Below are 20,602 nucleotides of genomic sequence, written 5' to 3'. Positions count from 1 at the left end.
AAATAAATGCTGTTTATTTTTATGTTACTCCAGTGGTGCGGGAGACCAGCCCGGTACAGAACCGAGGTGGTCAATGAATGAAACTCGTGCAAACTGATCAACATTTTAATAAGAAGCGCGTTCCCAATTTACAAACAATTAAAAAAACGGGGAGCGCGCCGTGGCTAAAGTCAACTTACACCTAGCTCGCTCGCTTCTGGAACGTAATTGTGGAATTGGAACTGAAACTCGAAATAATCACAAACGCACTTCCGCACAGCTCGGCGCAGACCGGCTGAGCAGCGCGCGGCTTTGGAGTCGTTCGTCTCGCAACGAACGGTTCCGAAGAGCCTGTTCTCACACTTTTCAATTCCTCATGTTTGGATAAAATTTGGTCGTTTTGATAACACTGATCAACGTAATGCTGGTTGTTCCCCGGGGGGCCGCGCTCGTGCCAACGTGTTCATGACTTATGAAGCGTGCAGAGATAATGTCCTTGATATGTGGGAAAATATGTCGTGTTCTACATGCGCCGCCGCGAGAGCTGCGACCTGCGTCACATTCACCCGCAGCGCGTAACTGGTGGTGTGGGCAGCGGTGTTTGTTGGCGACGACTGAACGCTGCCGGCACCGCGAGCGCCCCGCGCGCTTTACTTTAAACACTGCCAGCGAGCACCGGCGCGGCCTCTCCCGCAGTATTCATCACAATAAGGCACTTGCCGCGAGCCGGGTCTCGTCCGGCAGCGCAGGCGTGAGCTTAACATTAAAAGCGAAAAGTATATGCTTACTCCTGTAGACGTGCCCGCCTCTCTTGCCACATCCGATAACATTTTGTATTAACAAAGAAAGGCAATATTCATTTCATGTGAATTAGCGGTGTACATATTTAACGAGCCCCGAGGTCATGGACGGTGGCTCCGCGCGCTGCGTGTGAGAAGGTGCGCGCGGGTGGCGGGCTATTCGTCGTCAGGGCATCCGCGGGCGATGCGCCAGGCGGCAGTTTTCGAGGTAAAGGTCTTTGACGAGAAGGTCCGCGGCAGCCAAGCGCGCTGCCAGGCGCTGCGCGGCGCGCTCAGCTCGGGCGGCGCGCGCGCGCAACGCGGCCCCTCCCCCGGCACCAGCCGCGCACCACGTGCAGCTCTGCAACATCAATAGTAAGAATAAACGCCCAGTGAAAAGCCGCGCAGACGGCCCGCGGTTACGGCGTACTGCTATAAGCCGCCCAGAATTCCGTCCGAGGCAAGTGTTTGACTCTAAAAATTGTAATAACTGTCTGCATCACGACGGAAGCAATGGAATAACATGACAGGTCTGCGAGAGATTTTTAGGATTTCAGACGGCACAAATCGTCAATAGGCGCGGCGTGGGTAGGACTATAGGGAGGATCGACGACAATCAATGTTGCGGGCAGGCGCCGGTGTCGTCGACTGCAGTTTTTTTAATGAGGTGACAAGATGCGTGGCGCACTCACGAACGGCGGGTGAGAAGCGGGCTGCGCGTGTGCCGCGTGGCGCCGCTCCAGGTCGTCGAGGCGGCGCTTGGCGCGGGCCAGGTCGTCGCTACGCGCGCGCAGCTGCACCTCCGCGTCGCGGCGGTAGGCGGCGAACTCGTCCTCGAGCGCCGTGACCTGGTGCTCGAGCGCGGCGCACTCGTCGATGGCGGGCATGGGCGCGCGCGCGAATTGCCGTTCGTAGTCGGCAATTTTAGCCGCGAGATCGGCAAGGCGCGCGTCGCCGGCGCGCTGCTCCTCGTTGAATATCTCACGCTCCTCGTCCAGCTTGCGCGACCAGTACTCCTCGCACTTGTCGTATTCTAACCGCAGCTGCTCCAGAGACGACTCCAACCCGCTGCCGAACCAAATTTGTACACCCGTTAAACAAAACTGCGCTGTCCGAAAGTGCAAATCTTTATCATAAATCTATGAATGCTGAGCAATGTCGGACGCTTTGTCTCCATTCGTGGATTGTATTGAACAGTGTACAAACGTACCTAATAACTTCCATCAATTGAGCTTTTTCATCCAAATCAATTTGTTTGGTGCTATCGGGCGCTTCTGCATGTTTCGAGGCGTCCAGATATGGACAGGGTTCAGATTGTACGCTGGCATCTACACCCATCACTTCCGCATTCAGTATGGACACGATCCGTGCAACAGCCGAACAAGTTGCACAATTGTCGTCTATGCTCGAGGATAAAGCGCGTATTCTCGCCACCACGTTTCGGAGTGTTCCGATCCCCACGGCCCGCTGCGTGTCCTGTAAAGTTTGACAATTAATTTAAACATTATTATTCGATTGATATAAAGGTGTTGGTTGGTGCTCCGACGTATCTTTTCTTGCCACACTGCCTGTACATTTGATTTAAATCGTTTTCAGGCGGCAAACTGAAGCGCGTGTGGTGTTCGTTTCTTTTAAAGAGCAACTGAAAAGGCTTACTGCTTACTCAGGAGACAACATTTGTCACTTCTCAGGTTTGAATAAAGGATTCAACAGCAGGAGATAAAATGCGTACGGCGGGTTCGTAGAGGGGCAGCGAGGTCTCGAGCGGCGCCTCGTCGCGCCACGAGGAGTGCGTGCGCGGCGCTGCCTCCAGCTCCGCGCACAGCTCGTCGTTCCGGTCGCGTAACGCCTTGTTTTCGCGGCGAAGGTCTTCGAGCACGGCCTCGTGGCGCGCCGCGGCGACGCACTCGGCCTCAGCCACGCTCAAGCCGCACTGTTCCGCGGCGCGGGCCTCCGCCGCGAGCCGCGCGCGCTCGCGCTCCGCCTGTTGAGCCTTGTCCTCGGCGGCGAGCGCGCGCGACTCTAAGTCCAGCAAACGCGCGCGCAGCTCGCCCGCTTCAACGCGCAGTCGGCCTTCGGTTTCGACGCGGCGCGCGATCTCCTCCTCCAAGCGCAGTCGCTCGGCCGCGGCGCGCTCTCGCTCGCCGGAAACCTCGGCTGCCGCGGCGCGAGTTGCCTCGGCGTGTCGGACCTCCACCTGGCGCAGGCTGGCCTTCAGTTCAGCCTCTATTCGGGCGTGATTTTCATCAACGTCCTGGGCAAGGAGGCGCGCACGTCGATTGGCCTCGGCGAGGTCAAGCCGCAGCTTGTCGCGCTCCGCGATGGCGACACTGGCAGCCTGCTCCGAACGCTCCAAGCGCAACCGGAGGAGGGCTAGCGAAGCCCAAAATATGATATGGCGCGCGTCCTTTCGGTCGTGAGGAGCCGTCAGCGCCTGTAACTCGTCGTCGAGAGCGCGTTCGAGGTCCGGGGGCCGCACCGTCGCGGCCGCGAAACCCAACTCCAGGAGCAACCGTCGCGGACGCTGAACGCCGGCCCGCTCCCAGGCCTCCACGACTGCATCGCTCGGTAGTGCTTCTTCCATCTTATTCTCTTCTGAACCCAAAAGAGAATCGTGCGCCGTCGCCGTCGCGCCATCTAGCGTGGACGCGATGGACGTGGTGAGAGAGACATTCAGTTGGTCGAAAAAGTCACCGACGGTGATCTCGTCGGCGGGGACTTGATCAAAAACTCCGTCGACGCGCCGGCTGTCAATGCCGTTCATCCTAAGGCTGCGACATAGCGCGAGCGCGCCGTCCCGGTCGACGCGCCGCTCGTGCTCCAGCTCGGCGAAGGCGGCGGGGTCCGCAGGCTCGCGGCTCTCTACGGCGGAGGCGCTGCGTTTACATCGCATGCGCTGCCGAGCGCGCTCTCCGTCGAGGCGGGAGTCGGAGGCCACGCGTGGCCGCGGCGTCGACTCGGAGCTCACCTGTTGTGGACGCGAGCGGCGGCCGTACTTTTTGGAGCCGAATACAAACTTGGGTGCGACCTCCCGGCCCGAAGACTCGTCGTCGCTGTGCGCGATGGAGGGAGCTGTCGGGGCGGCTGGCGCGACGGCGACGGGGGCGGCTGGTGCGTCGGCGACGGCGGTGGCAGGCATCGAGGCCGCCTCACCGCCTCCCAGCACGGAAAGCAGCCCGTTGCGAAATTGCGCGAAGGTGACGCGGCCGGAGCGACGCTCGAACAGCGAGTCCACGAGTGCCACGCCGCGGTCCTCGAGCTGCAACGCGTCACATAGCTCTAGTAACGCAGACTTGTCTAGGGCTTCCTCGTTATCTACGTCGAACGTTTTGAACACGGTGTACAGCTGTTTTTCGTAGTGATTCATATGTGCACAATCCATAATTATCGGATTGGGGACAGCGCTTCGTACTGTGATACTAAGGCAATAGGTGGTAGTTTCGAGCGATCACATGTTGAATAGTTGTTAAGAGAAAAATAATTAAGTGTGTAATGTACAAAATGTATTCAATCACATCGTTCGACCTTACATATCGTTTGGCAACTGTCAAGCTCTGTTCAATGTCAAAACGACATAGATAAAATAACGTCAATAAAGTTGTACATCCACTTACTACTTGAATACGTAAAATTTATTTAAATTAATTCTTTAATCGTTTATTTACACAATACATTTTTTTATTGTGTTATAAATGAAAAATTGAAGTTCAAGAAAAAATCAAAGTGGTGCACGCTGTTATAATACATTTTTAAAATAAACGTTCCATAGTACGCAATAATATTCTTAATTCATAAGTATAAAAGTCCTTTCCAAAAAAAAAACATATAACATAATTATTATTTAAAAATAAATTTATATATGTAATGCGATATCTGTATCTAATTTAGCCAAATAATATCATACATCATTTAAATTTTCCTTTCTAACAAAGCTGATATTTTTAACATAATTTGATTGTAATACTCTTCGTACAAAATTTGGTCAGTTCTCTGATTTCTATGTTAAATGTAAACCAGTGTTATAAATGTCAGGTGGGTGAAATTATTTATACTGTACAAAATAACCTTGCATCCTCAGAAACGCAAACTTACGTCAGCGATACGAAACCGTAAACAGTAAATAAATTAGTTGATTATTTATGCGGAGTTCGCTGCGTACTTTTGTAACGCTCCAAACAACTTTGTTTTTGTCTCAATATTGAGCTGTATTGTGCAAAGTAATATATTCCAGAAGATTGTGTTCAATTTTTAAATAGAAGTATGATAACGTCAGATAGAGATCCTACAGTCACCCAAACTTTAATGTCAAATGTGTTGCCCAAAAACACATTGTCTTCAGTGGAAAAAGCAAAAAAATCACGTGAATATTCTGGGCGTACATTTCTGCTACCATTAGTAGGAGTTGCTTTGTTAATATCGACGAGCCTTTCGGCTCTTGTAATCGTACAAATCTTTGCGACGAAAGCTGACCCACTCGTGAATAGCGGACGCTATCTTCAACAGCAGACGAATCGCCGCGTGCCCAACAATCTCTCAAATGTAGAAAAGGTAGTTTCATGTTACTACAACACACCAAGTCAACTGATGTCACAACAACTCTTGCCTTCAGAGATCCACCCATACCTATGCACTCATATCAATGTTGCATTTGCACAAATCAGAGGTAAGGCTGTGTTTCTAGATAGTGGACAGCAAGAATCTTTGGCACAGGTGGTTTTGTTAAAGAAATTAAACCCAAAGTTGAAAATATTACTTTCTATTGGAGGAGCACATAATGATAGTGGATTTCCAGAGATGATAGAAAACCATGCATCGCGAAAGGTGTTCATCAAAAGTGTCAAAAATGTTTTAAAGAACTATACATTGGATGGTATAGATCTGGATTGGGAATTTCCAGCTGTTCACAATGCATTAGGTGTGAGTAAACGTGAGCGTCAACACTTCTCACAACTGCTTCAGGAGATAAGAAAGGAGTTTGTCAGAGAAAAAAAAGATTATTACTTAACTGTGGCAGTGGCTGCACCGGAAACCATAGTGAATGTTGCATATGATATAGATCAAATCAACTTATATGTTGATTATGTAAATATTATGACATATGACTTCCATTCATTCTCTAAGTACACACCCTTCACAGGTCTGAACTCCCCTCTGTACCACCGGAGGACAGAGCAGATGTACATGGCTACGCTGAATATCAATTACACAGTTCACATGTACCTCAACAAAGGTCTGGAGGAGAATAAAATTGTAGTAGGTATACCTACATACGGACACACCTTTACACTGGTAAATGCAGATAACACAGGAGTGGGCAGCCCCGCCTCTGGGTATGGCAAACTTGGGGGTTTAGGTTTTGTGAATTATCCAGACATTTGCAATTTTATTAAAGATTTTAGGAAGGAAGTAGTTGTGACAACTGATTTTGATGCAAAAGTGCCATATCTCCAAAGGGGACAAGAATGGGTGTCATTTGACACACCACAAAGTGCAATGGAAAAAGCTACATATATAAGAAAGAACAACCTGCGTGGGGCAATGATATATTCACTAAATGCAGATGATTACATGGGAATTTGTGATGAGAAGCCGGCTGGCAGAGTGAAGTTTCCATTAGCTGTGTCTGTTAAAAATGCACTCACCAAGGAAATCCATCAGTCATATTAAAAAGTTATCGGAAAGTGTTCAATGTTTAATTTGATCAGATGATACCAAGCGTGACATTCAATGATGTATATAATGTTTGGCGAATGACAACTGGAGTACCTTTTGCTTTCTGGATACATAGGTTATTTTGTACATGGTGCAGAATTGCATGTCGGGGCGCGTGGCATGCGGTGCGCGTGGCAGGCGGTGCGCGGCGCTTGCCCCGTCGGGCAGTCGGCGCTCGGCCTGGCGAACGCGGCTCCCACGCGCACGCGTCGCCGGCGCGCGCTGCACTGCGCCCCGCAGCCGCGTTGGCACAACTCAATAACTTTTACAGTTCCAACAAAAAACATAGGAATTCACGCGCGGAATCCGCTGGCGGTGAGGGTTTCCAGTTGGCCGGTTTGCGCCCTCCTTACCGCATTAAGTCACCCCCCACCCCGCGCTCGGCCATCACGACACGGGTGGCGCGTCGAACGCCTGTTGCAGAACAATGACTGACAAAAATCTCTGCTGGCCGTTACAAATATAATTGATGTTGTTACATGCATCGAACTATAATATGTTTTGGTTTAATGTGATATCAAAGTGAACTGTGATTTTTAGTATAATTATTGAAGTTGGGAGTACTTTGCTGGGATGTTATTTCTTTCAATGCATTTGAGGCTTGTTACTGTACAATATGTTTAGCGTAACATTTAACTGTGTTGTGTTTATAACCGCTCCATAATGGTAAATCAATGTAGGCTTTGGCATTGACAGGGGCGCTTAGTGGGTGTTACAAGTCCAAATTTAGTAGTAACTATTGTGTGTATTATTTTAAGCTATGACAAATGGTCTTTCCAAACATGCAGTCATGAGCAAAATGGTTGTCAAATTCAAATTAAATGCATGTATTTGAAACTGGTTATCATCACTTTAATCTAATCTTGACCATAAGCCTCATTACATGACTGATTTTGATGCCCACATATTAACAGTAAATAATAGTAAGGTGTTAAAAAAAGACGTATTAAAAATAGGAAGCTCTTTAATATGGCACTACTGTAAAGTACCGAAAGTATGCAAAATTAATGCTACATTCTGTCAAAGGCACACAGCCTCCGGAAGAGAGTTGTGTGCTGAAAATATTATTTAGTAAGATTCATTATGGCTCCATTTAGTTATGGCCAATTGAAAAGGTTCAGAACACATCCCTCTGTGATTAATAGGAGGCAAGTTGATTCACATAAACTGGGAAAGTTCATTTCTGTATGACATGTTACAAGATTAGTCATACAGAAAAGAATGTGTTACCATGAACACAAACTTGTGTTAAATTTGCAACAAGTTGAGATTTATGGCAAACATGTGACTCACAGTGGCTCATATAGTTACTAGTTCCATTCCAATGCAGCCTCCACTGGGTATATCACCAAACAGTACTATTCTTACAATATAAGCTTAATAAAGTATTAAACTTAGGAATAGACTAATTACTATGGACAGGACAATGTCTGTCCAATAACATTCATTTAGCAGCAAGCTCTACTCCATTGCTTTTTATGATGTTGCACAATTAAATAGATTTTTATTGTTGTCAAATAAAACTTGAGAAAAACTATCTTGAATAAGGTTTAACCTAATAAGAATTATATATTTATATGTGTCTTCTATACATCTTTGTGTGGTAGGCATGGCTGCATGGCATACACTACATAAAACAGAAGTATTCAATAGCCATTAGCAGTTTGATTCCTGAAAAAATGTGTTGCAATATCTGTACACCACCACCTGAATGATCATCAAGATCTACCAGTCTAAATTCTTTAAAACTCATTGTAAAGCACAAACCGCATGGATTACAAAACAAAGGAGCTTACAACAATATGGCAGTTGGATGAAAAATTCAATACATAAGTCACAATTACATGAGATATTAGTTAATTCGAGATATTACTTAAAACCTAAGAGATGCCAAGCATTTGAGTAAGAAATATGAGAGCTTATTCATTGTTTTTGAGTATTCAATTAAATGCAACAAATGAAACTGACTAAATTGTGTTTGTAAGTGTTCTTTAAGCTAACACTATTGAGCTTTAGACCTTAAAAAGTAAACATTCTAAAAGAAGGATCGCCTCCAAAAAAACATGTGGTGGCATTGTTATTGAAGGATTGCTTCAAAGCCTACTTTTACTCAAAGTAAATTAATAGAGTGGTATGTAAGTATATTAATTTTCTGTCAAACAACAAGTGGTTCCCTTGCAATTTACAGTGGGAATGGGACTGCACCTTGTTGCAAAGGAATGTTGTGCAAAGCACATGATTATGCATGGCCTGAGGAGGCTCTGCTTCATCCTTATTTAACCTAAGTACACATTACAGCTAACATTGTAGATTTCACACAAATGTAAATTCTTCCGTATCACAAACTATATGTATATATACTCTATCAATTTCTATATGCATATATAATATGTATAGTTGAGTATCTAAATATTAGGATATGGCAACTTAACAACAACTTATTGTCTAATGGAATTTTCTAACAACTAGTCTCCACCATGTCCAACATACTGGTATGCAGGCAGCAAACAAATGGAGAGGCACTTGTGACAATCATTGCAGATGTTTCTTCACATCCATCTGGAGAAAATAGTGTAAAACATGGACGAAATGAAATATTCATCTCTAAAAGTGACATTAAAATCTACACAAGATTTCATTGGAAGCCATGAACATTGAAAAAATGAAAACAGTTAATAAATTGCAAGCACAGAGAGAGCACCAGATGCTCACTCATATTCCTATACCTGAACATTAAAGTACACATATTATCGCTCTATATACTATAGCAGGACGGTTCTTAGCTTGACATGAGACATGTGACATTATTGTACAGTACTGAAGCAACAACCCTAACTCTTGATATGTATAACTCTGTGATTGTATCATTTAATGCATTTACGTGTTGTGAGTTACTAGAGAATCAGGTTCATAATTTAGGCAATCAATTATAATATCTGAACAATACTCAAAAAATTTGCATGCATTCATCTTGAATACAATATTTGCCAATACTAAGTGCGCTAGGTGCGCTAAAATGCAACATAGCTGGAATGTTACGTCTGCAGCCAATGGAACATGAGGCTATGCACGGTCGGGTAGTCCAGTTCCGCGTTAGGGGAGCTCAGGAACTCCTTGAGATTGAGTGTCACGTTACCAGAGAGTGCCGCGTCTTTGAGCTCGGAGGCGGAGTGAGCAGAGTTGTCGTCGGAGGCGCAGTCAGAGGAGGCGCCGGGCTCCCGCCACTTGTCGTCGTAGGTAAGGTCGCATAGTGTCGGCGGCTCGTCGGCGTCGCTGACGTCGTCGGGGGAGGGCCTCGGCTGGGCGCGCGCCTCTTCGAGTCCTTCGCGCCCGCCCTCGTGCTGCCGCCGCGCGTTTTTGAGCGCCCGGTAGCGCCGCGACCTCTCCCGCTGCAGGCGTCGCTTACGTTCATCCGCGCGCTCCAACTCTTCAGGCGTCTTCCTTGTCGAGTTTTTGCCGAAAAAGTATCGCATGAAAGACTCGTCACAGTTGCGTTTCGATAGATAGCTTGCCATTAGTTTGTAGTAGTACTGATTATCCATTGCGCCGGCTACCTTTAGTTAATTGTCTGTGTTTCTAAAGTTTACAAGGCTAAAACGGAGAAGATATTCTGGAAATTGCGAAATAAAAATAACGAGAACGCGACTGTCGCCGACGTGACGTCATTGACATTTCGACATTACGTCTATAGGCTATAGGTATCGCTTTGCTAATACAGTTGCCCGCACGGGCTGACGCGGATACAGATTATATCGCTTTCACTCTGTGCGGTGCGGTCCACAGCCAACAACCGGAATTCTCTTCGCTGCAAAATGCAATAACAAAAGAATCTTAAAAAATAAATTTAATTCCGAACATAAGCAGCATTAACCGTGCTTACGTTTGCAAGATAAACAGTTATTAGTGACTTTTCATTTGAAAAGACTTATCCATTCATAACTTTATTATTGATTGTAGATAACATTTATTTAAAATAAATAATCACCACTGTTTGCAATAGACAGTTCGGCGATTCATCATTCAATTTTTTTATATTCGTGAGTAATGTCAGTAATTTCTATAACTTCTTTTATTTGTGGTTAATTTTCTAGAACGCACTACCCAATGACGATATAGCGCACACGCTCCATATTGCGTTGTATTTGCATTAGAACACGCAACAATAACTTAACATAAGTGCATCGTGGCCGCAGTGGCCAGTGATACGTAGCGTGAACACTACGGCTACAATAACCTGCTGATCAATCATAAATATTATACGTTTAATCTTTTTTAACGTGGCACATGTTATGATTTACAGTTCACTTCCGATATCATGTGTAGATATCGGAAATTTTATATGTACTGTAGATAATAATAATAAAATTATCTATAGGCGTTTATTATCTAGATCTAGGGAAAGATGTCACCCGTCGAATCAAACAAGTACAGACGAGAAGACAGAAGCGTTTGTGAAACAACGAAACATCTTTCACGTCCAATACCCCTCAGTGGCTAAAGACAAAGGTCAAATCAATGCGTGTTACAAGTGATTTGTAACGGCAGTCATTCTCATCACTAGTCTATCACTGTCTCGCACTTCGGGTCGCATCGGCAAGCTCACAGTCGCTTAATGATCCATAGAGGGCTTTGTTCGGGTTTTCTCCGCGAGACCGAATCAGTATTGAGGAGATCCGTCGACGAACAAAAGTAACTGACATAAGCCAGCGGATGGTCGTGGGGGCTTGAAGTCCCTTTGAGGCTAACACAGCACAGAACGTCCACGCCTGAGGTGATCTTTGAATCGGTTCTACTGGATATTTATAGGGAAGGTGTCCATCAATGGACGCCCTACTATGATGATGTTTTATTAATTTTTAATGCTAGATTATTTTCGTACAAGGTGTCGTTATATCTAAAGCCTCGCAGGAAACCTTCGCTTGCAACGAAGCAACCAGGTCTCGACACGGGACGACGGGTAATGGTTTTATTTTTGTAAGTCCGAAAAACACCGCACCGTCTTACAGCGGCAACCGAGGCCGATACGATTTTTTCTCTGCAAATCGTAAATATGTAAAACGGACCTGCGGTTGTTGTACTCCCGAACTCGTTTTCATGTATTAGTGGGTCATGTTCACACGAGATCACCGATTGCGTGTCATATGTTTAGGCATTCCAATATTTTTTATAAACATTTTTTACTCTACCAAGCATCTGCTATTTTTTTCTGGCCACAAGTCAAGCGTCGATAAGATAACATTGGCCGCAGTTATAGGATGTGTGTTAAAAGTGTACATAAATAATCCGTCGGCATATTTTACGGAAAACTAATTAAATTAAAATGGTCTCGGTGTAAGATAAATGCAGGTCAGATTAGACCTTGCAGAAATGTGTGATTGAATAAATAAATATGTGTGACATATGAGTTGTAAGCGGGGTTACTAGCCGGGGCTTGAGGGCGTACCGATCGCTTTATTTAACCTTAGGGCGTCAGTGTACCGGTTGCCTTATTTAAGTGTTGGGCACCAGTGTATTCGGCCCGTTGCCCAAGCGGTTGTAAGGTAAAAAGAAACAGTGAATTCGGCAACAGAAGAAAAATATAGTTCAAATAAAAGGGTAGTGGGCAGAAGGCCTGGTCTGATTTTAAACCGCAGGTGGGTACTCCACTGATGGTGATGGTAAGCAGCCGCACGGTTTCCCACGACTGATCAGGCGGCAGCAGATCAGAACGAAGAGCGCCGGTAATAGACAGGATGTGGTCATGCTGATGCGAGACACGAACAGATTCGTCCTCAATGACCGAAGGTTTTTTTTTTTTTTAAATAAAACACGCAACCCATTGGTGTGCGAGGCGATACAATGATTGGGGGTGTATTTAAAGATGCTCCGAAAATATAGTTGAAGAATCGAGACGAGCATTTATAACGTAAATTCGAATTACCGTCGGCGCGTGACACGTCACCTAGTTAGTGAACGTGACCGGGCCAGGGTCCTTCTCCCGAGCAATGATGCTACACTCCTGCGCTCGCGCGCGGGCGCATTGAAGCGTCTGTTATAAGCAAAGGTCGGCTGAACCAACAGCGCGCTTCCACAACCCCGAGCCACTCAAGATGTACCGAGTCGCTTCAAGTGTTCAAATATATTTTACTGTATTATATATAACATTACAATTCTTCCATTTATAGATTTATCTGTTAAATATTAGTTTATACACATGGTACGCTGCCATGCAACGTTTTAAGCGCCCATTTAAATTGCCAACTTTCAGGAGGGACACAAAACTGAATAAATGCACACGTTCGCAAAGAAACTGTTTAATGCTACAAGGAAGAAGTTTCGTCAGAAAACAGGAATGTCGGTTTTCTTGACGGCGGACAGACCGTCGTCCCAGGTCATCATGGCGTTGAAGGAGAAGTACAGCGCCACGGCCGACAGGATATGCCACAGGTCGTGCGCGTCGTAGAACTGCATCACCTGTGGACAGTCCACCCGTCAGCGCCTCGCGCGGAACCAAAGCCGGGAACAGGTGAATGCGATGCCATGCGAGGCGTCTACCTCCATATCTCACCACACTACGCATACGTAATGGCTGGATATGAAATAGCGACACGACCGGCTCCGGGTACCGGCCAGGGTACGGCGCGCACCTCTCCACTCAAGAGGTCAGCGGCTTCAAAACACAAAGGTATTGCGCAGTTACGCGCGTCTGCTCGGGCACCAGGGTTAAGGATGATCTGACTGACAGATCTAACGCTGTGTTACCAAGGTCCGTTTTCTTAATATTTCTGATTGTACAACTTGGGCGTCTTCACGAAGTAAAAGTAGGATAGGTATTTATCGTAAAAGTAAAAGATAGGATAATTACCTATCCTATCTTATGGATTTATTACTAGGCTAGCGTGTTCATCCGATGAAATCTGTAGATCATGTGACATGACGCGGGCTTGTGCATAAGGATTGGAAATACTATTGTAGTACAACTGATGGAAGTAAACGGGGAAACTTACTGGACCTGAGATCACTTAGAGTCAAATTTTCTTGTGTATCCCCACCAAAGTAGTTGGTTTCGCAAAGGACCATGCTTACCATGCAGTGGTGATTGCGGTGGCGCGAAATGGCAGGTGCGACCGACCAGTCGGAGGAGCCCGACAGAAAGAAGTAGAGTGCGGGCACCCAGGCGGCCGCCGCGCCCGCCAGCCAGCACCACGCGTACCAGCGCAACCGCTCGCCCTGCACCAGTTTCATGAGCAGGTAGGACAGCATGTACAGCAGCGTGTTTCCCAGGAGCACCTGCAGCATGTGCCCCGCGAAGTCGCTCGACTGCCGCACCAGCCTGTACACAGTCAACCCATCATGCCGACTCGCCGCGGGCAGACGGCGTGGCGCACTGGGGCTGCACTCACCCGTAGACGGCGATCAGCCAGTTGAGCGCGTTGCCGATTAGCAGCAGCGCCAGTCGCGCGCTGTACAGTGGCCGCGCACTGCGCCGCAGCTCGCGCGCCGCTTCCTGCAGACTCTCCTTCTCTGCGGGCAAAGAGTGGCCGTATGAGCGGCGGCGACCAGCCCAATGTGCCGTCCGTAATACTCACACGGATCGCCCCGTACGCGCGACGCGGACAAAGTTTGGCGAGGAGCGCGTTGTTCTTTAAGTTCGATCACTTAGAAATTCTTCAAAGAGTATAAATGCTCTGTTGATAGTTTCATTATTTATTCATTGTCGCCCAAATAATGGATGACAATGATCCTGAACAGTTTTTGTTTCAGTGTTTTTATAGATTTGAATGTTGTAAAGCGGCGGTTGGTACCGAGGCGGAACTGGCCCACGTAGTAGATGCGCAGCGACAACAGCAGGAAGGTGAACACGTGCAGCACGCTCCATGCGCCCCAGAACAGCGGCCCGCCGCCCAGCACGCCCCACACCACTGCCGACAGCACCCACGTCACCAGGCTTACAGCGAGGCTCGAAAGTTTGCCCGGTCAATTGAGAGATATAGATATAATATACACGAGAGAAAAACAAAAGCAGTGCTGTGTGTCCAGGTCTGCCTTCGCCGAGAACTGGCCTTATGTACTTGGGACCGGACAGGTAATAAATAATTTCAATTGAAACGAATGGAACTGAATGTTAACAAGTTGAGAAGGGTTGTGAGTAGGCGCGGCCTCACCGACGGCGATGAGCACGGCGAGCGCGCCGAAGGTGGCGTGCGCGCGCGCGTTCACGTCGGGGTGGCGCGACTGGTAGATCTTCACCATGCTCAGCACCGCCAGCACGTACATGAACGCTGTGTCTGCACACGAACAGGCTTCCGTTACACAGGCCGTTAGTGGAAAACATTTTATGGTTATAGCACCATCAGCGGGTGCCTGCATCGGTAATTTGAAGAGCTCGCATGGACGTCCAGTTCATTGTTGCGTATCCGTGGCTCGATGCTCCCAAGCTGAGTATTTTTAGAGAAGCTGTAAACTGACTTCGAGCAAGAAATGAACGCCTGGAGGTTATCATTCATCAAGGCATCAAAGCCATTGGTGGGTCAGCGTGGCTGATAATAAACCAGTAGCCATTTCACAGGGACACGCGTTATTAGCTATCCATACTTTGTTGAAACGTAATTTACCGAATTGAAAGTTGATCTTGTTGGGACACACATGGTAGCTAGCCGAGAGCACCGCCACTACCATCATAGAGGCACCGAGCGCCGACAGCAGCCCGTAGTGCGCCGGGATGCCGTACTCCTGCCGAAACACGGGGGTAGCAACACTTGAAGAAGATACTTCAATCGCAGCAACGATCGAATCTACGGATGGCACAGCACCTCGTGTCGCGGGTGACGGCGGCGACGCACGCGCCTGCGCCGCACCTGCAGCAGGAACAGCGCGCCCAGCAGCAAGTAACCCACGTTGGACAGCACGTGGTTGAAATCACTGAGCGCGCCGGCCGGGTGCGCACACAGGAAGTTGTAGTAGCAGATGTCTAGCGAACCCGACACGTTCAGGATCTGGACAACACGCGCAGACAGTGAGCGCTCGCGCTGTGGTGCATGAACGACAGCACTTGCAGCGTATGGGACGACGCGCTTGTGTGCACGGCGACGACGCTCGCGGGGCACTCACAATCTTTATGACGGCCACGAACTGCAGCACGGGCAACGCGTAGAAGACGGCTACGGTGGCCAGCGTGTACAGGTAGCGGTCGGAACGGGATCGCAGCGTGCGCTCGCGCCGCCGCGCCAGTCGCGCCAGCCGCAACTCTGCCGGCAGCCCGAACGGACCCTGCTAGAAATTGTTCTCTATGTACTGACACCAACTAGTCTATTTCTATTAGGTTTCACTAATAGTGTTTTCACCGGGAACCAAATGATTTCGCTTGCGGGGTGCGACGGCTGCGTTTGTGCGAACATGTCGTCGGCCGGTGGAAGCCACGAGTTTCGAATTCAGAAGACATTAAGTCGGGTGGACCAGCTCGCCCACAAAATCTTTTGGAGAGCGACGAATTTAAGCTAATTTAAAAATTGAAATCGCTATGAAAGTGTCAGCGCGGGCACTTTTTTTGAAATTATAGTTTTCGGATAAGGAACTCTGGAGCGGCGGCTTGTTACGCTTTAGGTATTGTTGCAAGTTCGTCGTTTGTTAACGAGATGATTGTTCTTTTTTGCTCAATTTCTCGGCCGTCGTGCGGTGTTGGTGCGGTGTTGGTCGGGGCTCGTGGGTCAGCAATTGGGCGACAGCTACAGATGCGTAGCAGCGTTAGGTAGCGTGACATCAAGAACCTGCTGTTCGGTCGGTGACGTTTGCTCGTTGACTTGCGATGCGGCGGCGTGCGAAGGCGTGCTGGCGGCGACTGCGTCCGGCTGCGCGGTGGGGAGCGCGAGGGGGAGCCCGGGTGTGCGCGTCGCATTGCCGGCAGAGGTTTCCTCTTCTTCCGACGAACTTCCGTCACTGCTGTCGAACGTGTCAACTGAAATTTTTGGCTCTTACATTATCTACGACAGAAAGCACGTCTCGCGGGACCAACAGCGGTCTCTGCTCCATCGTCTATAAATTAACATTAAATTTTATTTGAAGTTGTCTTAGCAAGGCGTGCACGTACGCGAGGCACGCCGGCGCCGGGCCACCGCTTCGCCGTGCGTGCGCGGCGCCCGAGCTTCCTCTGCAGCTGCAAATAAAGGGAATTGATTATTTTTATACACTGATTGTTTGTATTTTGCCGGACTCTATACGCATGATTTTATGTCACACAGGCAGCAGATAGAAAGTTGCCTGGCATAAAAGGTGAAATACTAAAGCTGGTCGACGATACAATTGCATATGTAATAACAAGTGTGAGTGGGCACCGGTGGTGTCGACGGATGCGTCGGCGAGCACGGCCTTGGGGCGCACGAGGCGGCCGAAGGGCGGCCAGCGCTGCGCCAGCACGAGCGCGCCGCACGCCGCGTAGAAAGCTAGGAACAGCGCCGCCGTGGCCGCCGTCGCCGCCGCGTACTGCGCGCGGGTCAGCGCCGCCTGCCAAACAAACACCGCGATGTTCCCTCACACGGAGAAACGTTTCGGAAGCGATTGCTGCGCGTGACTTGCGTGTGTTCCGCGCACTCGCGCTTGGGCTTATGTTCGTGACTGGTACGAAGAACGTTACCTCAACGGTGAGAGTGAAGGTCTTGGTGCGGGCAAGCGGCGCGGGCGGCTGCGGCGTCTCACCGAACACGGCGGCCGCCCACAGCCAGTCCGCGTGCTCGTCCGCCGCGCCCCCGCACGCCGTCTGCGACGGCTGCACCACCGCCACCACGAGAAACCCGCGCGGAAACTGCTGTCGCTGCAAACCGGAGGAGCTCACTCAGTGGTGGTGCAATCTTCACTTCGTTAGGCGACGTCGAATAGTGCAGGTGAAGTGGTGTGGCTCACCGACAGCTGCACGGCGCCGGAGCGCTGCACCGTCATGCGGAGCCCGGTGACGCTGATGTCGGCCAGCGTCTGCGCGATGGGGCACTGCAAGCACGCGTGCCGATCAGTGGAGGGCGCGGGCGGGCGCGGGCGGGCGCGTTCGGGGGGTCATGCGGGGCTCACCGAGTAGTTCTGCACAGAGATGGACGCGCATACGTCGTCGTCGGACTGCACCACGAGGCGCACGCTGTGCTGCGCCTCCGCAAACTCGTAGTGCAGCACCCGCGGCGCCGTCTGCACAAACACTACAAGCTAGTTCATTGAATTGTACGAGGCGACAAACCTTAAACTGTTGGAGACGGTTTGCGGCGGCTCATCTCCGTCCTGTGGATTGTGCGTCTAACAGACAATAGTCTTCCGGATAATAGTAATTCGAAAGAAACGATAAAAAACGAAGAATTAAAGACCGTGACCCGGTAGATGTACTGGCGCACAGCAAATTGTGCAATCGTTGGACCATGGGAGGCACGAGCCCGAGCCCGCGCGTTAGCTGCGGTTGTTGTAGTGTTGCGGCCGTACCGGCGTGGCGGCGAGCGCGACGGGCGCGGCGAAGGGCAGCCGCCAGCCGGGCGCACGCCGCGCCGCCACGCGCACCCGCAGCTCCGCCCGGCACGACGTCGACACGTGCAACGAGAACGCGCCGCGCGCCGCTCCCTGCGCATCCGCCCCTCCTGCGGCACCGCCCACACGCACTTAATTAAATTATCTTCTGCCCTTACATTACCATGGCGGCTTTCTTAAAAAACATTAAGTTTAAATTAGAGACATGAACGTTTACATTTTGCCGGCGCAGTAGTCGTATGCAAATCATAAATGTTTTTACACAAGATCCCTTCTTATTCCATTTCCTAGGTCAGCATTACCTTCTCCGTATGATATCTGGGTGTGACGGATACAGACCCGTCCCAGCTTGCTCTTGAAGCGTCATTAACATTCAATCCGTACCATGGCACAAGCGCGATGGGGATGCCTTCTACGCGAGGGGAGACAATTTCAGTGTGGGTACACCGCTGAAAGGAATCCGAGGTTCATCCACTGCGCTCTGCGCTCAGGAGTCTAAATGAACACGAAAAACCAGTTGTGCTCCACACGTCTGACACATTTGAACTGAAAGGAGACGAAACAGTAGCAGAGTTGGAGACTAGAGCGGAGGTGCGAAGTTTTAAGATATCAATACGGGTTACACGGTGCGTGCGGGCGCTGTTTTATTTATTCTGTCATAAATTGCTTCTAATTTTGTACAAACTTTAGATATGACAGGGGATAGCAATTCTTGTGTAGTGTATCGCGCGTCGATATTTCCTTATTACACGGGAAGCAGGCAGGAAATCTTGCCGCTGCTGGCGGCTAGAGGCAGAGCCAGCAGGTTCAGTGAAAGAAAAGTGAACATACCGCAGCGGTCGGCGGCGGCTTGCGCCGTGTCGTCCGGGCACAGCGTGCGCTGTAGCTCGAGCTGGTGCGTGGCGCCGGACTCGTAAGGCAGCTGCCAGGTCGTCGCGCCTGGAACAGCGTCGGCCGCTTGTGTTAACAACAGAGTGCAGGCGGATCGGACAACCGTGCCCGCCACACTCGCACTGTCACAATGCAATAATTGTAGCACTTTAGGAGGATGTTGTATGCGGTAGTTACCAGCGCGATGGCGCGCGGTGAGCAGCACGGGTTGCGACAGGTCACCGCCGGAGCTGCTGACGTGCAGCAGCGCAGGCTCCGCCTCCTCCTCTGCGGGCTGCCGGGACAGTTCAGTTACGATTAAAGTTAAGCCGGCTACGGCAACGAATGTGTACTGCTCGTTGAATTTGTGTTTGAGTCCATATCTGCCACCGAACAGAGGTGCGTGCTGTGCGCGCCACCTGTGCGGTTACTGCCTCACGCAGCGATTCGACTTCATGCACTGCGGTGCAGGCGCCGCGTGCCCGCTGTTCTCGTCTCGTCATAAATCACTAAAATGCAACGTGCACTTTGACAAAGATTTGTTTTGAAGTCAATGTCCCACTTACAATTTGGATTTTATATACGAATCCTTCATGTCATTTTTAGTAGAAATGTAATATACAATAAATGATGTGCTACAGGTGCACTTCCACCGCGCCGCGAACAGATTCCTTTATAAACATTTGTAATCAATTTTATACTTAATTTCATTCGTAGAACTGCGGGCGCGGTGGGGGTCGGTGTGGACTCCAGCACAGACACGCTTACATTTCTTAGTACTTTTTTAATGTTTTTGCAATGCCTCGAACTCTACCGCGGTTCTAGCAGCAAGTGCACGCGGAAGACAGTTTTCTCACGCAACTGCTAGAGCCCTCGCCGCAACCGAGTTTGTGCGGCGGGACGTAGCGTGCAGTGCTCGCGCGGGCAGGCGTGGGGCGGGCGGCGCTCTCACCGGCACGAAGTCAATGATGTACTCCACGGTGCTGTTCAGGAGCATCTCGTGCTGCTGCCCGTACTCCAGCCTGCGAACGCACGACCACATCGCCGTTAAGGTAGTTTTAATTTACAGCTGTCACTACGAAGAAAATAAGGACTTAACTGTCACGAGGAAGTATTGCAAGAGCACGCGACTTCCTCTGCAGTCGGCACACTCACCGCAGGTGCACCACGGTCACAGGCGGCGCGGCGCCGGCTGTCGCCAGCGCTGCGCATGCGCACCACACGGCCGCCAGCATAGCGGGACCGCACCCTGTACTGCTGTGCACGCGGAGCGCCGACTCACGTTCGCGGCGTGACCCGCGACCGAATTTACTGACGAGGCGAGGAGCGCGCGCCGATAACCTCCCGGCGGACGCTTCCTATCGCAAGACTACGCACATGTCGCGTACGGCGGCCGCGGCGCTATCGCCCTTATCAGCGATCGACGGCGCGGCCTGAGCGCGGGGCGCCGGCCGGGCCCGCGGCTTATCGTCCGCTAATGACTCGTCCAACGTTCGGCGACTGATAGCGGCGCGGCCGCACCAACTCCGCGCATTTTTAGGCGTAGCAGATTTTTTTTGTCACACGTCAATACAATTCTTGTGTGGCTTTCTATGTTTACTAGAGCTTGTGGTCGCAGCTTCAAAAGCTAGAATTTGATGCCGATGCCCAATGCGTATTAATTTTTTGACATTTCATAAATGAGCATTTCAATATTTCAGGCATTTATTAGTAAAAGCAGTCAATTGTTCATTGCGCGCTACAACGCTTTTAAACTTGTGCAATATCACGCAAGAACGAAACACACG

General features: G+C 49.5%; 4 protein-coding genes across 8 annotated transcripts; 1 reads left to right on the top strand and 3 right to left on the bottom strand.

The window, feature by feature from the left end:
• Positions 1-91: 91 nt before the first annotated feature.
• On the bottom strand, positions 92-7,351 carry Nin (blastoderm-specific gene 25D). 2 transcript variants are annotated; one of them, XM_068776737.1, is made up of 5 exons: positions 6,525-7,351; positions 2,491-4,017; positions 1,969-2,234; positions 1,451-1,826; positions 92-1,119 (listed from the first exon to the last, which is right to left on the bottom strand). In XM_068776737.1, the coding sequence occupies exons 1-5, from the start codon at positions 6,573-6,575 to the stop codon at positions 946-948; spliced, it is 2,394 nt and encodes a 797-aa protein (XP_068632838.1). In that variant the 5' UTR covers positions 6,576-7,351; the 3' UTR covers positions 92-945. The 2 variants fall into 2 exon arrangements, with proteins under 2 accessions (XP_068632838.1, XP_068632837.1); XM_068776736.1 differs by lacking the exon at positions 6,525-7,351 and having other exon boundaries at positions 2,491-4,293.
• Cht11 (Chitinase 11) lies at positions 4,763-8,432 on the top strand. Its single transcript, XM_068776738.1, has one exon. It carries the CDS (start codon positions 5,019-5,021, stop codon positions 6,423-6,425), a length of 1,407 nt encoding a protein of 468 aa, XP_068632839.1. The 5' UTR covers positions 4,763-5,018; the 3' UTR covers positions 6,426-8,432.
• LOC137933014 (uncharacterized) lies at positions 7,417-10,193 on the bottom strand. Its single transcript, XM_068776740.1, has one exon. The coding sequence runs from the start codon at positions 10,010-10,012 to the stop codon at positions 9,506-9,508; it is 507 nt and encodes a 168-aa protein (XP_068632841.1). The 5' UTR covers positions 10,013-10,193; the 3' UTR covers positions 7,417-9,505.
• Positions 10,194-12,747: 2,554 nt separating this feature from the next.
• LOC137932980 (SID1 transmembrane family member 1-like) lies at positions 12,748-20,175 on the bottom strand. 4 transcript variants are annotated; one of them, XM_068776674.1, is made up of 19 exons: positions 19,971-20,175; positions 19,768-19,837; positions 19,014-19,110; positions 18,777-18,884; positions 17,904-18,055; positions 17,508-17,618; positions 17,346-17,429; positions 17,080-17,256; positions 16,781-16,949; positions 16,537-16,602; positions 16,217-16,404; positions 15,561-15,722; positions 15,263-15,445; positions 15,065-15,182; positions 14,615-14,737; positions 14,255-14,371; positions 13,853-13,973; positions 13,536-13,782; positions 12,748-12,923 (listed from the first exon to the last, which is right to left on the bottom strand). In XM_068776674.1, exons 1-19 carry the CDS (start codon positions 20,048-20,050, stop codon positions 12,789-12,791), a joined length of 2,508 nt encoding a protein of 835 aa, XP_068632775.1. In that variant the 5' UTR covers positions 20,051-20,175; the 3' UTR covers positions 12,748-12,788. The 4 variants fall into 4 exon arrangements, with proteins under 4 accessions (XP_068632775.1, XP_068632776.1, XP_068632777.1 ...); XM_068776675.1 differs by having other exon boundaries at positions 15,561-15,719; XM_068776676.1 differs by lacking the exon at positions 14,255-14,371.
• Positions 20,176-20,602: the final 427 nt, after the last annotated feature.

The sequence above is a fragment of the Battus philenor genome, unplaced genomic scaffold, assembly GCF_028537555.1.
Source record: "Battus philenor isolate CCGP_79_NKW_IND1 unplaced genomic scaffold, ilBatPhil1.0.hap1 SCAF_12, whole genome shotgun sequence".
NCBI lineage: Eukaryota > Metazoa > Arthropoda > Insecta > Lepidoptera > Papilionidae > Battus > Battus philenor.
The sequence above is the reverse complement of the archived record's forward strand: the minus strand, read 5'-3'. Positions and strand labels throughout refer to the sequence as shown.